This window comes from Oryctolagus cuniculus, chromosome X (assembly GCF_051225735.1).
Source record: "Oryctolagus cuniculus isolate XC-2025 breed Fujian yellow rabbit chromosome X, ASM5122573v1, whole genome shotgun sequence".
Taxonomy (NCBI): Eukaryota; Metazoa; Chordata; class Mammalia; order Lagomorpha; family Leporidae; genus Oryctolagus; species Oryctolagus cuniculus.
The window spans coordinates 86,763,348-86,778,533 of record NC_142888.1 but is presented as its reverse complement, the minus strand read 5'-3'; the positions used below and the strand labels follow the sequence as shown (position 1 = coordinate 86,778,533).

Sequence of the window (15,186 nt, the reverse complement as noted above, 5' to 3'; positions counted from 1 at the left end):
ATTAAGCATACCTTTCAGCATAAAGGAAAAAGAAAGAGAATGGAAGATGTACCCAACTATTGTAATGCCTTGGTCAGTAAGTGTTGCATGTCATTACATTTATATTCTATTGATGAGAATTTACTCATAATGTCATACTTACCTGCAAGGGAAGCTAAGAAATGTAATACATCAGAGAAGCCATGTGGCTATACAATGTAGAAATAAAACAAAAATGGAATTGGTGAACCCCATGCAATCAATGCTACTACTGTCATGTATCTGATTCCCCAGTATGCCTTCTTCCTTTTGTTCTAAGAGCTTATCCATAAATATTCTTTATGTGTGTGCATGTATGTGTGTAGGCAGATTTGTTTTTTCCTTATCAATTCATCCTGTATAATGTATATTTTTTCTATCTTATTTCTTTGACTAAGATCTCCAACAGAATGTTAATTCAAAGCAAGTATATAGAGAATCTTTGTCTTGTTCTCAATTGAGTAGAAATTTTTGGTAAGAATTTCCCTATTAAGTGAGATATTTGTTCCAGATCTCTTATAGATAAGTGGGCTGCAGTTAAGTAAATAGTGATCTGTTCCTGGTTTTCTAGAATTGCTTGAGCCTTATAAGATGAAAAGTGGTATCCCTTCATGATCTGGCCACAGGAATGAATGACTGAATGATATTTATTCTCAAAGGGATGTATGAACTACTTGAGGGACAGTTTCTTGTTAGTCCTTTTCTTCCCTCTGGAGATAATGATAGTCGTCTGAGAACAAGCTCTGCTCCAACTTATTCGGGGATGTTTATGAATGGATACATAACACATCTATGCTGGCCTCTGAAGGTAGGGCCTGAACTACATAACAAAACTTGCAAAACAGGAGACCCACATTACAACTCTGATTCTAACAGCAACCTGCTGTCTGATGTTGACCAACAATATTGAAACAACTAATATTTACAGTGCTCTTATCAGGTGTCAGGCTTTGTGATAAGCACATTACATGCTTTGCAGCACGGAATGTTTACAAAATCCGGATGACATGGATTTCTTTTGTATAAAATCAAACTATGAAGTAAACTTGGAATAAGCAAACCTCCACATAAATGGGTCTCACCAGAAAAAATTAGAATATTCGCTGTGCACATATTTTTAAAAACATACGTTATTTATTTCAAACTTGAAGCATGACATCTGCAATAGCACTCATGCATTTGTTACTGTTTTCCTATCACTGAAGGGTTTCACCTTTGGGCTAGAACTTCAGACACTACATCATTAACCCTCCCTGTGCTATTTATGTGAGCCAAATTCCAAAACCGTGATTTTGGAGATGTAATATATTTGGTGGGTGGGGATGGTTCATTGAAGCATCTGGATATGTGAAAATATCAAATTTAAGTGAGAACAGAGACATACAAACTAACCAAGAGATTCCTACTTGAACAAACGTGACAAGGTTGCAGCATTTGGAAAGGGGTCTAATTAGGATATTGAAAAAGATGGGCTATATGATATGAGGTGAGTTAATAGCTTTCCTTCTCTGCTCTCATCTTAGAAATTAACAAGATGGATACTTTTGGTTGGAGGTGGTTTTATACAGGGGAATCTAACTCTGTCTTGTTCTATTATCCTATGCTTGTTGGGTCATGAAAACTAAATCCTTACCAGTAAGCCTTCAGTCTGATTCAACCCTGTAGTGGGAGTACATTTATCCCAACTGCCAATGGAAGTTCTGGTAAGAAGAGAAACCCACTCAGACAGGGTGGAGGGAAGGAGCTTGAGAAATTCACATATAAGCTATTGCATCTGAATTGTTTTAGTTTGTTGATCTTATTATTGAAATACAGGGATATGAGGGCCTGACCTGCATTTCAACTCTTTCCCAGAGAAAACACTTAGCAGTCAAATTTTCTGGTATCTAACTGGATGGAATTCTGAGGAATATACCCACAGGGGCTTCTAGTGCTTTGGATAATAATGAGTCACTTATGTATCTAAATGTTTGGTCGCAGGATTGCCCTCTTCCATCACCAATGCAGTTTTATCAGGGTGTAACATTCACCACTATGCAGGAGGAAGGCGTATCCAAGTCCATATCAATCACATCAGATGATACTATTTACTTATTTATTTACAATTGCAATACACACACGCAATTAACCAATGGACTCTTGCTCAACTACATTTCTGTTGGGTTTACAACTTTCCCTAGAAAGAGAATGCTTCTGGTGCTTTTCTCCAAAATCATCATCAGGAAGGATCTATCAAATTGGACAATAGGGTGAAGGAGAGTCATTTCAGGCTGATCCGGGATTCTGACTTCAGGTACAGATACATCTTTGGTTCCCTTTTCACCGATGTGCAGCACAGCCTTGTGGGCAACCTATAGTGGGAGAACGGACACCGCTGGTTCCTTGAAAAACTATAAACATACTTGGGGGGTTTGGAATTAGGAAAGGAAAAGAAAGGATGGGTCTCCTCCTTCTGGCTGGCATTTGGATATGAAGTTTGGGTTACATGCAGTTAATGAATCTCTGGTGATTGTAGGACTAGCTGTTAGGAAATCACTTCATTCTCCATGGGCTTCTGCCTCTAGGAGTCACCTTGTAAGCACTCATTCCATTCCACTTGATCCAGAACTGTTTCTCACCAAAGTCACTACTGATCATTAAGCTTTTCTATGAGAGTCATTTTGGAGCATAAAAGTCAGGTATGGAAGGAATTGCTATTATGACTTATTTGGGGAAATGGGAATAACTCTGGAATGATTATGGCCTAGAAGGTGCCACAAAACATCTCTAAGAATTAGATTCCTCATTGATAAAATGAGAAAGGTACCCTAACATACTGCTGATGGGAATGTAAACTAGTATAACCATTATGGAAGATGGTATGGAGATTCTTCAGAAATATAAAAACAGATATACCCCAGCCATCCTACTCCTGGGAATTTAGGAAATCAAATCACCATTTGAAAGAAACTCCCAAGGTTTATAGATGCTCAACTTGGAATAGCTAAGATATAGGATCACCCTAATGTTCATCACCTGATAACTGGGTAAAGAAAATGTGGATGGAATACTACTCAGCCATAAAAAGAATGGAATCCTGTCTTTTGCAACAAAATTGATGCAACTGGAGATCATTATGCTTAGTGAGATAAGCCAGTCCCCCAAAGAATAATACCATATGTTTGTTTTCCCTGATTTGTGGTAACTAATATACAGAGTACAAAAAGCATAATGTATATGAGCAAAATTGAGATTTTGATATTTGATTATTATTTATAGCCCTTGTCTATACTCTTGAGGAACAGTGGTTTTTCTACTTGTTGAATTTTTTATTTAGTAGAGGGTTAAGCTTGTGATTGTAAAGTAAATTGAAAGTATGTCATTGTAAAAATTAAAAGAAAAATAAGAAAGGAAGGAAGAGAGATGGTGAAAACAAGAGAAAGCAAAAGGGAGGGGGGAGGTTAAGGTGGGAAGTATCATTATGTTCTTAAAACTATATATATGAAATATGTTAAATTTTTCCTTTTATATAAATAAATTTTTATAAAGTTTAATTAATTTACTCTCAATAGTCCTTCCAGCCATACATTCTAGGACTGTATGTATCAACTTACATTAGAAAGTTTCAGACCATTGTCCTCTGTGAGTCCAGAAAAATCAGCAATTTCAGAAAAGGCATCCTGGATGCCCATCTTCAGAAGCAGGGCTCCAAGGTCATATGTGGCAGAAATGGAAAACTTTGGAACAAACAAGTCAACCCACCTGTGGATAAAGGGGAAGTAAAAACATGGTGATACTCACACTAAGCTCAGGATTCTCTCCTATTTCATATCAGGGTATTATGTTGGACTGTAGTCCTCTCCTAAGTATTTAAAACTGTTGTATTGTATGTCAACACCTGGGACCAAAACCACAGAAATTATTCTGGAAGTAATGCTCTGTGATTCAATGAATGTTGGATTGTAACACCAGAAGTCACCAGAAGTGGGGAGATGTAACACCCTTATAATCAAAAGAAGACACCTCTTGGGTGTTGGGCAACTAGTGGCATGAAGGTCAATGGGGGAAAAAAAGGTCAATGGGAAGCACCTATGAACATTACAGTTTTCCATATTGCACTATTAGCCTATGACGGCAGCCTACTCAACTCTTTTTTTGTTTGTTTAGCCTACTCAACCCTTAACATCAAAATACTGGGTTGATGTTTTAGAGCAGTGGGTTAAGCTACAGCAGCAAAGCTAGCATCCTTTATCTGAGTACCAGTATGAGTCCCAGCTGCTCCTCTTCCAATTTAGCTTCCTGCTAATGTGCCAGATAAGGCAACAGAAGATGGCCCAAGTGCTTGGGCTTCTGCATCCACTTGGGAAACCAGGATAGAGTTACTGGCTTCTGGCTTCAGCCTGGCCCAGCCCCAGCTGTTGTAGCCATTTGGTGTTATGTCCAGTTGGGAAATGAACCAGCAGATAGAATCTCAATCTCTCTCTCTCTCTTTCTCTCTCTCTCCCTCCCTCCCTCCCTCCCTCCCCCATTCAAAAAAAGAAAATAAATCTTTTTAAAAAATCAAAAACCAACCTGTCCTCCAAGCTCTAGTTGGTCTCTAGGATAGCATCAACTCACTAGCAGACTGACTTTCTGTATCTCATTTTATCTTTCTAGACCTGCCTTTCTAATTTTTTTAAGATTTATTTATGTATTTGAAAGGCAGAGTTTACTGAGCAGGGGGAGTCAAGGAGGGGGAGACAGAGAGAGAGAGAGAGAGAGAGAGAGAGAGAGAGAGAGATAATGAGAATGAATCTTTCAGCCACTGGTTCACTCCCCAAATGGTTGCAACAGCCAGAGCTGAGCTGATCCAAAGCCAGGAGTCAGGAGCTTCTTCTGGGTCTCCCACACAGGTGCAGGGGTCCAAGTATCTGGGCCATTACCCGCTGCTTTCCCAGGCCATTAGCAGGAAGCTAGACTGGAAGTGGAGTAGCCAGGACACCAACCAGCGCCCACATGGAATGCCAGCATCTCAGGTGGTGGCTTAACCCACCACGCCACAACATTGGCTCCCTGCCATTCCAATTTTAAGAATGCCATTGATACTACCTGCTTTGTAGGCTTGTTGATGTTTTTAGCTGAAATAAAAGATATAAAGTATCTGGCCTGGCAAAGGGCATGGCACATGACATGTTCTCAACATACTCTTAACAACTATCTTCACATAGATATTTAGGTGGCTCAGGGTTATTTTCCTGACTCTTGGTTCCTGTCAAATACAGTCTCACCCACACCGTTATGCCCAACCTCCACCCATCTCTTCATATCCTCTAACATGTTTACCCCTTGTGCAGTAAGCGATTCCATTTCTTCAGTGTTTTAGATGACATGGCTGCTTCTAGCCACTGCATGTGCCCCTCCTTGGGCAGGACAAAGAGTGCTAGAGCATTCTTGCTGTAGTCCATTTGCAGTACTGTACAGTTCAGTTCCACATCCACTAGGTGATAGTACTGTTCCATCTGGTGCATCATGGGCACTTGTACGATGGTGGTCTTGTCCACCAAGAAATTAGAACTGCCTTGTGTCTTGGATGGATCAAAAGGATTTGCCCACTGTGCTTAAAATAGGGAAGAGAGTTGTGCTTTTAAAAAAGGAATATTAGTGGCAATGAGATCTTTTCCACTAGTCATCTTGCTAGTAAATAAGACTGTCACAAAGGTAGGTACTTACAAGTGAGTCACTGAAGATCAGGAAGAGAAAGTCACTTGACATGGTTAGCAAATGTCAGAGCTGAGAGCCAAAATCCAGGGTTATTGGACTTCATAGTCTGTGTTCAAAACCACTGCACTTACATTAAAACCATCAGAGCCACAGTTTACTCTTCCATAGGAACACATAAAGTGAGATAAGAAAACAGGTCTGTCCTGCTGTTTTAGTCATCTACATGCTTGTGGTTTATGGCTTAACAATTGTTCACTCTCCACCAAATGTGGCCAACATGTGTTACAGAACTAGGAGAAATGATTTGGCACAGAACTTTCAGAGAAGAGTCACATGGTTCTTGTCATACACATCAGCTTTAGAATAAGACCTAATTAGAAATGCCAGCTCTGTAACTTATTGACTGTGTGAACATGGACACTTGTGAAGGTTGAATGAGACAATGTGTATGAACCACACATGTAACACAGTATTTGCTACATAATGGGTGCGTAATATATGATAAAATATTTATGTAATATGCTCAAGTGTGCACAATAAATGAAGCTTATGGTACAACCTAAATGTAAATCTGTCTACGTGCCAAAAGCAGGCTTGTCTCATTCCACTAAATCTTTTGAAAAACATGATGCGTTAGCCAAATCTGAGCAGGATGTTAACATTATTGTAACCAGCACCCTGCAAGTGTGCTCTCCCTAGACATTAACTGGGCTCCTTTTCAGAGCTGTGTGTCCTTGCTAGTAGAGTTAGTACTGTGCAAAGCAATGTCCAAAGGAGCAGATCCCTATTGGAAACCATGAGCTCCCCACCCCCAGGCCCCACAAAGTATCTCTACTTTAGACTTGAAACTGACATATTAGAGCATTACCTTTAAAGTAAATATAGTTCACCAAGACCATGATGGTGTTTGGTTTGAGGTCTTGGATCAGGCCCACAATCCTCCCTTTGCTTTGCTTCTCCATGTGACTGTTGATCTCCTGCTGGGCTGAAGAAACACTGGAGAAGTCAGTAGAAAAGACTTCAGTCTCATAGAGGGTCTTGACATCATCCAAGAACTTTGCCAATGGTTTCAGCTGCTTCCAAATGAAGAGGGCATTTCCCATCTGCAATTCCAGCTCCGTCTTTGGAAAATTTAGTGAACAGATCAAGTGCTGAAAGCCCTGCTGGAGCTCTGCCATTGGAGTATCTGTGAGGTTGAACCCCAATACCTCCAGAATTTGGGTTTGAGTTCTGGAGCAGGCTCCAAAGGAAAGCATGGCTAAAGCTGCAGAAATGCTCACAGGGGAAAAGAAGATGTTGCGATCTGGGGTCTCCTCAAGGAACCTCCGGTACAGGTTGAAAGCAAAATCAGCATTGATGGATGCCATCTTAGAGAGAGTGGAATTTTGTTGGGGCGAATGGCAGATGGTTACTTTGCCTTCAGGCCTGTTAGGTGGCACACACTGGATTGCACCATGAAGCCCAAGTACCAAGAGAACCAAATAGAGGAATTGTGACATTTTGGAAGGAAGGTAATCTATAACAGATGACATGAGAGAATCATTAGGAGAGCTTGGCTGGATGAAACACTCTCTGAGCCAGAGACATAATAATTGCCCACCTCGATCAATAAAACAATAGCAAATATTTGATGTTGTGCTCATCGGGGGTTTGGTAGGGGCCTCTCTCTCCTGAAAACATGATGGACGTAAAAAGGGCAGGGCATAGGACAAATGACTTGTCAGAGCCACAAAAATAATGTCACAGACTCTGAATCAGATGTAATAGCAATGTTGTAAAAATATTGAATTAAATTGAATCTATGGAATTTGAATCACCATTTATTTGAATGAGAGGCAGCCTTTTGGAGAGGGAGGAATTCTCTTTCTTTACATTTTTTTGTAGATTAGAATTTTGGATTGTGATTTATTTTTGAAAACTTGGCATTTTCTTAACATAAAATTGTGCAATGAGTAACCACCTATATTTAGCTAAAAGACAAACTAAGAATAATTTGTAAAATATATGATTAGGTAAAATGAAAGGATAGTGGTTTATGTACAAGGTCATGAGCTGAAATTCATGCATGTATGTAAAGCATAGAAGCACTGGAGTATTTTCTTTCTTTCTTTCTTTCTTTCTTTTTTCTTTTTTTTTTTTTTTTTTTTTTTTTTTGACAGAGTGGATAGTGAGAGAGAGAGAGAGACAGAGAGAAAGGTCTTCCTTTTGCCGTTGGTTCACCCTCCAATGGCCGCCACGGCTGGTGCGCTGCAGCTGGTGCACTGCACTGATCCGAAGCCAGGAGCCAGGTGCTTCTTCTGGTCTCCCATGGGGTGCAGGGCCCAAGCACCTGGGCCATCCTCCACTGCCTTCCCGGGCCACAGCAGAGAGCTGGCCTGGAAGAGGGGCAACCAGGACACAATCCGGCGCCCCGACCAGGACTAGAACCTGGTGCGCCGGCGCCACTAGGTGGAGGATTAGCCTAGTGAGCCACGGTGCCGGCCTGGAGTATTTTCAAATGACAGGAAAATAAAATTGTGACTTTCTGTGTTTTAGATCTCCCTCGCCATCAGGATCATCTACAGAGTCCTTTCTAAAGTGTAAGATATCTTAACACTATTTTTCTTATACCCATAAATTTTCCTTTCTTAATTATTAAAAAGGAAGGAAGAAAGATATGGTGTAAGGTTCATTGAACATGGAAGAGCTAAGACAAAGGAGCAAAGTAAGGGAGTCAGCTGTGGGACTGCAGTGACCATGAATAAGTGAAGTCAGCTATGGAACTCCAGTGATCATAAATAAGTGGTTAGAAGGAAAATATCCATGGAGTCAGGCAAGGCTCCTTACTCAACCCACCACCATTTTCCTGAGTGATCTCATCCTAGACACTCAACTACCACGTGGCCCTACATGTTTATAGCCCAGCTTGCTCTCCTGAGTTCCTGGCCACTTATCTGGTTGTCTGTTGGATATATCCTACAGGATGGTCACAAGTGCTTCCGTCTCAATTCAGACATCTCAAAGGTCCCAAACATAAACATATCATCTCCCTTTCCCTCAGGCCTGCTCCTTCTTAATCATTTGACATCTCAGTCTAGTGTTTCATCTCAACATCACTGTCTATGGAGATGGAAACCCCCATGCCAGAAACCCGGAAGTCATCCTACGGGCCTCCTTCATTCTCATTCCCTGCATGTAATGAGCCATGATGCCCTGTGCATCGCACCTCTGGGGCACCTCTCCATTCCTATGTGTCAGCTCTGAGAAGCTCACACTGCCTCCTAGCACTTCCATCCCAAACTCCCCTTTTCCACCCCTTTCCACCACTCCACCCAACATCCATTGCCACCAGTGTCCTCATTATGTAAGTCACCAAAACTGCTACAAGTCAGATGACCACACTTAGACCTTGGCCCTTAGAGCTAAGAATTTGAAGCTCACACTTGTTTGAGACTCTCCGTTCCTGATAGAGATGTTCAAAGTCCCCAAAGAGAAAAAAAAGTACTTACAGCACATGCCCAAGAAGCCACCTGCATCTCTCAGAAAGCAACGCCTTTCCATCTTTATAACATGCCCTCTATTGCAAAACCAGAGCACTCTTTGTTACAAATTAACTCCAGCGTTAACCCTGGGATGACATTTTCAAAGCCAATGCATAGAACCAAGGCCAAAGGAAACAAAGTGAAAATGATAAGGATGAAACTTTGAATGATTGTTTTGGCTACAAAAGCCTTCATCCATAACAAAAGAGAAAGAGGAATATCAAAGCTAGTGGGGTCCAGGTTTGTGCTAGGAAAAGTATCTTTTTGGCAGGCAGAATGAAGGCCATGGGGGAAAGTTCCAACAGTAGTAGAAGACAGTTCCTACTATCAAGGATATGCAGTGCTGGGATAAGGACACATTTTAGGGAGAGAGTGAATCTCTCTAGTGGGCTCAGTTGAAATTATTTATGCATCTGTACTGGAAATGACATCAAACATAGCTTCCAACCATAGACCTTTATGATGGTTTTCACATACATGTCTGCTTAGGCAGAAAACCAGTCCTGTCTTTTGGTGACTAAAATCCCCTGGCCATGGGACTCCAAAAGAGGATGCAGAAGCAGCCAAGGAGGAAGGAAGCAAAGATTCCACTATCCAAAATTAACTGTGTACTGACAGTGGTGCAAAAAGAAGTGAGAGCAAACAGTACTGAGCTCAGTCAGGAGACTCGAGTTCAACCTCACCTCTGCCAGTTTCTAGGAGGAGGAGGAGGAGGAGGAGGAGGAAGAGAAGGAGGAGAAGGAGTGGTAGAAGTAAAAACTCCTAGGCTGGTGCCGTGGCTCAATAGGCTAATCCTCCACCTTGCGGCGCCAGCACACTGGGTTCTAGTCCTGGTCGGGGCGCCAGATTCTGTCCCGGTTGCCCCTCTTCCAGGCCAGCTCTCTGCTGTGGCCCAGGTGTGCAGTGGAGGATGGCCCAAGTGCTTGGGCCCTGCACCCCATGGGAGACCAGGAGAAGCACCTGGCTCCTGCCATCGGATCAGCGCGGTGTGCCAGCCACAGCGCGCCGGCCGCGGCAGCCATTGGAGGGTGAACCAATGGCAAAGGAAAACCTTTCTCTCTGTCTCTCTCTCTCACTGTCCACTCTGCCTGTCAAAAAAAACAGTAGAAACTCCTACCTTTGAGTATTTACCATGTGCAGAACATTTGACCACGCATCTGATTCCAGAGACTGTCGGCTCCAGGACTTGCCTGCATTCAGGACACATGTGTTAAATTGGGATGGGGCAGGGAAGGGAGGCCAGCTGTAGGAGCTAAGCCACGATGCAGTCTATGGTGACACTTGGAAGCCAGGAGATAGTGCAGCCTTTATACCATGAGGGCATTGAGAAAGTGGGGTTTTGACAATGCAGTGATTGGAGAGAGGATGATTGTGCTGTTGTTTCATCTAGACCACACACAGACTGAGCTCCTACTCTGCAGGGAGCACCACACTCATCCCTGAAATTTCAGAGGTGAGTGGCAAATTTCAGTCCAGAATCCAAAATATCTCTCTACCTGGGTTCCTCTCCAAAACTGAATAGGAAATGACACACTTCACATATGGGATAGTGAATGGTGCATGTGTTTCACAGAAAGGCAATGAATGGCAAGTTCATGTCTCTACTGCCAGGCCAATACACTCAGTCTTGACAAGGCAATGCATTTTCTGCTCCCTCAGCTACAGCAAGTCCCTGTAGAAGAAACAGGAAAAAACTGTTTAAAGAAAACTTCCAAACCCGGGCCCTCTGGTGGCATAGTCAGACAATAGCACAGGTTGTCTTTAGTTGCGTTTGATTCGGCTGAGTTGTGCTAGCAGGCACTAGTCTCTGACATAGGAGAAAGGCGCCTTTCGGCCTGCAAACACCCCATCCTGTGTTTTGCAGTCACAGGCAATGGATCTGTGCCCCTATCATGTCTCTGCTGTGTAGTAACTGTGCACTCCGGGGCAAGTTAATTAATACCTCTGAACTTCAGCTTCCTTACCTCTAAAGGGGAAATTATTACAATCCACACATAACGTGCTTGAGTGTCAAATGAAATTTAGAAGTGGTGTCCAGGAGCTCCTGTCATACTGCCTGGCACAGTGGGGCTCCTACAACTATTGGTTCTCTTTCCATCTTCTATCCTGATTCTCTTCCTGTGATCGCTGGCTTCCATTTTCATCCCCTACCATTCTGCTCTCTGAAAATTTATTCTCCTTCAGATGAAAAACATTGATGAGATATGAGATTTTTCTTGCAAATTTTTATTCAGCACAGTGATTTCAGTCTTGTGTTAAGCTGCTAGCTCTAGCATATTGAATACAGATTCTCTGGAAAGTGGCCACATTAATAGATTCAATCAGATCTGAAATTATATATCACCATCATAATCCATTCCCGCATAAATGCTCAGAATTTTATTTTAGATATTTCAGATATGTTCAAAGTCCAACAGTTCTTTGGGCAAATGCTTTTCTCCTTGATTTGACATGATATTTGATATTCCATCCCAGTCTGGGGGTAAATGGTGGGATCTTACTCCACTATAAATCTGAAGACAATGATAGACATGGGATAGGAAAATTGGCTTGCTCTTGCAATTTAATATCATAGGCAAGGAATTACTTGGTCTTGAGCAAAAGAGAAACTGCTTCTTTGGGCAAAGAGAAGGATTGTTTCTGCTGAAAAGATGCTCAGTGGCATTTTAGGTAGAGGTTCTTTTACTTTCCTCAATTTTCATATTCATGAGTTGTCACTTTTTGTTTCAGTGACTGCCATTGATAAAAGTGAATCGTCAATGCTGGTCAACAAATTCTGCAATTTGATAAGTCACAGTATTAAGTGTCAAGTATAGGATTTGGCTAACTTAGCCCTTCAGTTGCATTTCAAGAAATCAAGAAATTCTATTTGTACATGTCTCAGCTTTAGAATGTTCCTTGACAGCTTGGATCAAAAATTTAATCATTTTAAAGCTTTCTACAGCCCTCAGAAGCTTCCACTTCACCCCCACAATCTTTTCACTCCTTATATCCTTCAGACTTCTATATGGCAGCAATGAGATCTTCTAACATTATACCTTCTGAAAGCTATACATTTAAGAGAAGCACTTAGTATTTTGTCTTTTCATTCTGTGGACTTCCATATTAACCTTCTAGAACACCTGTAAGGTCTTCAACTGCTTTTAGCCTAACTAGGACAGGTAATCTACTCTGAAGTTCAATAATTATCCTTAATTTTGTTATATGGTATCTAATTTTGGATATCAATGTCTGCATCAGTTACAGAACTTGGTTCAAAACAATAGTAACTGCTATTAGCAAATAGTAACATAAAAGACATTTATTGAAGGATATGACTCCATATAAAATTGGCAGTAATGCCAGAAAAACTTGCTTATTTTGCAGGGAAAGAGATGGGGACAGAGGTATGAATCATCCCTAGTACATGAACATTAGATAATGGTTTGTCTGGATGTCTCTTATATAGGACATGATTATGAAATAGGTGATAAAAATGTATAAGGGGTAAGTATTATGCAGATCAGTGCAAAAGGGCAGGGTATGGATATATTTGGATCTCCTGTGAATGCTCACTAAAGAGCAATCTCAGAAGATATGGAGCTGAATAATCAGGGGATGATATGATATATTCTATGGATGTTAGCTTCTTTGTGAGACAGTTCATTCTTTTTAAAAATTAGGTTTCATTGTGCGAGAGAGAGAGAGAATGAACCTTCCATCTGCTGGTTTACTTCCAAAGTGCCCACAACCTCCAGGGCTGGACCAGGCAAAGCCAGGAGCCAGCAGCTCAATCTGGGTCTCCTGCATGGATTGTAGGGGGCCCAAGTACTAAATCCATCATCTGCTGCCTCCCCAAGGTGCACATTAGCAGGAAGCTGGTTTGGAAATGGAGCTAGCCAGGCACTTTAATGTATGTAGGCATCCCAGGTGGCATCTTAACCACTCCACCACACATCTGCCTCCAGACACTCTGGCATGGCTTGCTGGGCTCATGGAGAAAACAGTAGTATCAGCCAGCATGAACTTTAGGCATAGACTCAGAAATAGACTATCACTCACCTGGGTCAAACTGGTTACAGCTTCAGCGTGTATGAAAACTAAGATTACAATATGGCACCATTCTTCAGAGACACAAGCAAGACACATGTGTATAGCTGACTTACAATGCAACACATCCATCATAGAAGGTGCTTCATTTTGTTTTCATGAAAATATGTAAAAACCCTAAATACTACTTTGCATTTGTTGCCAGGAAAGCTCATGAGGAAAATACCTTTCACTGAAGGCCTTGTCCATTTTAATGGCATTTTCCATTCAGTCCCTAATGAGCACAGTTACGTTCACACTGGCCTCAGCATGTTCCACTACACCCTGAAGCAGCTGGCTTAATAGAAAGCAGAATGGCTTTTGATGACTCAGTTTCAGAGCCAACTAAGTGACATCTTGCAGGTCTGGGCTTCAACCTTTGGAATGTAAAGTATGTTCACCTAGATTCACCAACAGGGAAGTCCCAGAAGGAAAACAGATATGGGTCATCTCATTATTACCCTAATTATCTACTAGCCAAATTCCTTATTTCTCCTGATCTCATGAGTGAATGCTTCCACTATGGGAAGCAACAACAATCCCTTTAAATATATAGTTGAAATAGCAACAGGGTCACTTTGGGAAACACAAGCCACTGGATAAATAGAAAAAGAAAGGATTATAGTTTTCTGGAAGAATACACCTTAAACATCAAGAGGAATTTTTATCTTTTTTTTTTTTTTTTTGACAGGCAGAGTGGATAATGAGAGAGTCAGAGAGAAAGGTCTTCCTTTTCTGTTGGTTCACCCCTCAATGGCTGCTGCGGCCGGCGCTGCTTTCTCCTGGTCTCCCATGCGGATGCAGGGCCCAAGCACTTGGGCCATCCTCCACTGCCTTCCCGGACCACAGCAGGAGCAACTGGGACAGAACCGGTGCCCCAGCCGGGATTAGAACCCGAGGTGCCGGCGCCGCAGGTGGAGGATTAGCCTAGGAAGCCGCGGCGCCGACCATAGGTCTTTTCTTGAGAAACCTGCTGTCCATCTGATGGGAGTTGCTTTAAAAGTGACTTAGCATTTCTGTCTTCCAAATTTTAGGATATTCTTTTTGTTTTACTTCTGAAATGTTAACTATTATGTGCCACGATGAGCATTTTTTTCTGATTTGCCATGCATTTCCTATATTTGAATGTGTATAACTTTCTCCAAATTGGGAAATTTTCTGCTATTACTTAGTTGTATAGGTTTTCTGAACCCTTTTCTAAATTGTTTTTGCATTCCTTCAAGAATCCCAAAGCCTCATATATTTGGTCATTTAATTGTATCCCACAGATTCCAAACTGTTTTCAATCTAATTTTTCTTCTTTTTTAGGTTTTTTTTTTTTTTTTTGGTCTGACTGATATGTTTCAAAGACCTGTTTCAGTTCTTTTGACTCATGTAGTCTGTTGTTAAGGCTTTCCAGGGCATTTTCTATTTGACTTACTGAATACTTCATTTCTACTATTTATGCTTTGTTCTTTTTCAGTATTTTGACCAAATTTTTCATCAATGTCATGTACTAATTTCCTAATTTCATTTAATTCTTTCTCTGCATTTTTGAATAACCTTAAAATCATTCTTTTGGATTATTTTTCAGACATTTTGTAAGTTTCCCTTTCTTCACAATCCAATATGAATGCATTGTTTTGTTCTTTTGGGGGAAATCATATTTTTTCCTTTTTTCTTGTTTCTCGTGTTTCTATGTTGATTTTTGTGCATCTGGGTGATCTCTTGTTTCTATCACTGCTGCAGGATGGTTTTTGCTGATTGAAGGCTTTGTTCCTTGAGGTATACCTTTGGGTGTTGTTTTAATAGTGTTTTATCTTTAGCTTCAGTTAGATGTTGTAGTATTATCTTCCTTAGCCTTTATTCACTATAGCTGATGGTAGCTGTGGAAAGAATCTGGGCTGTTCCTTTGGCTCAG

The 15,186-nt window shown here is 41.3% G+C and overlaps 1 protein-coding gene and 1 long non-coding RNA gene across 4 annotated transcripts in view; one reads left to right on the top strand and one right to left on the bottom strand.

Moving 5' to 3' along the window:
• Nucleotides 1-14,524, top strand: part of LOC149119694 (uncharacterized) — a 91,694-nt gene extending 77,170 nt beyond the window's left edge. Inside the window, exon 3 of the long non-coding RNA XR_016227934.1 lies at nt 13,978-14,524. This is a non-coding gene — a long non-coding RNA (uncharacterized LOC149119694). The remainder of the gene's footprint in view (nt 1-13,977) is intronic.
• On the bottom strand, nt 324-9,238 carry SERPINA7 (serpin family A member 7). 3 transcript variants are annotated; one of them, XM_002720252.6, is made up of 5 exons: nt 9,186-9,238; nt 6,566-7,213; nt 5,320-5,593; nt 3,612-3,759; nt 324-2,369 (listed from the first exon to the last, which is right to left on the bottom strand). In XM_002720252.6, exons 1-5 carry the CDS (start codon nt 9,235-9,237, stop codon nt 2,166-2,168), a joined length of 1,326 nt encoding a protein of 441 aa, XP_002720298.3. In that variant the 5' UTR covers nt 9,238; the 3' UTR covers nt 324-2,165. The 3 variants fall into 3 exon arrangements, with proteins under 3 accessions (XP_002720298.3, XP_089180308.1, XP_089180309.1); XM_089324182.1 differs by having other exon boundaries at nt 6,566-6,682; nt 9,186-9,217; XM_089324183.1 differs by lacking the exons at nt 324-2,369; nt 3,612-3,759 and having other exon boundaries at nt 5,559-5,588.
• Nucleotides 14,525-15,186: the final 662 nt, after the last annotated feature.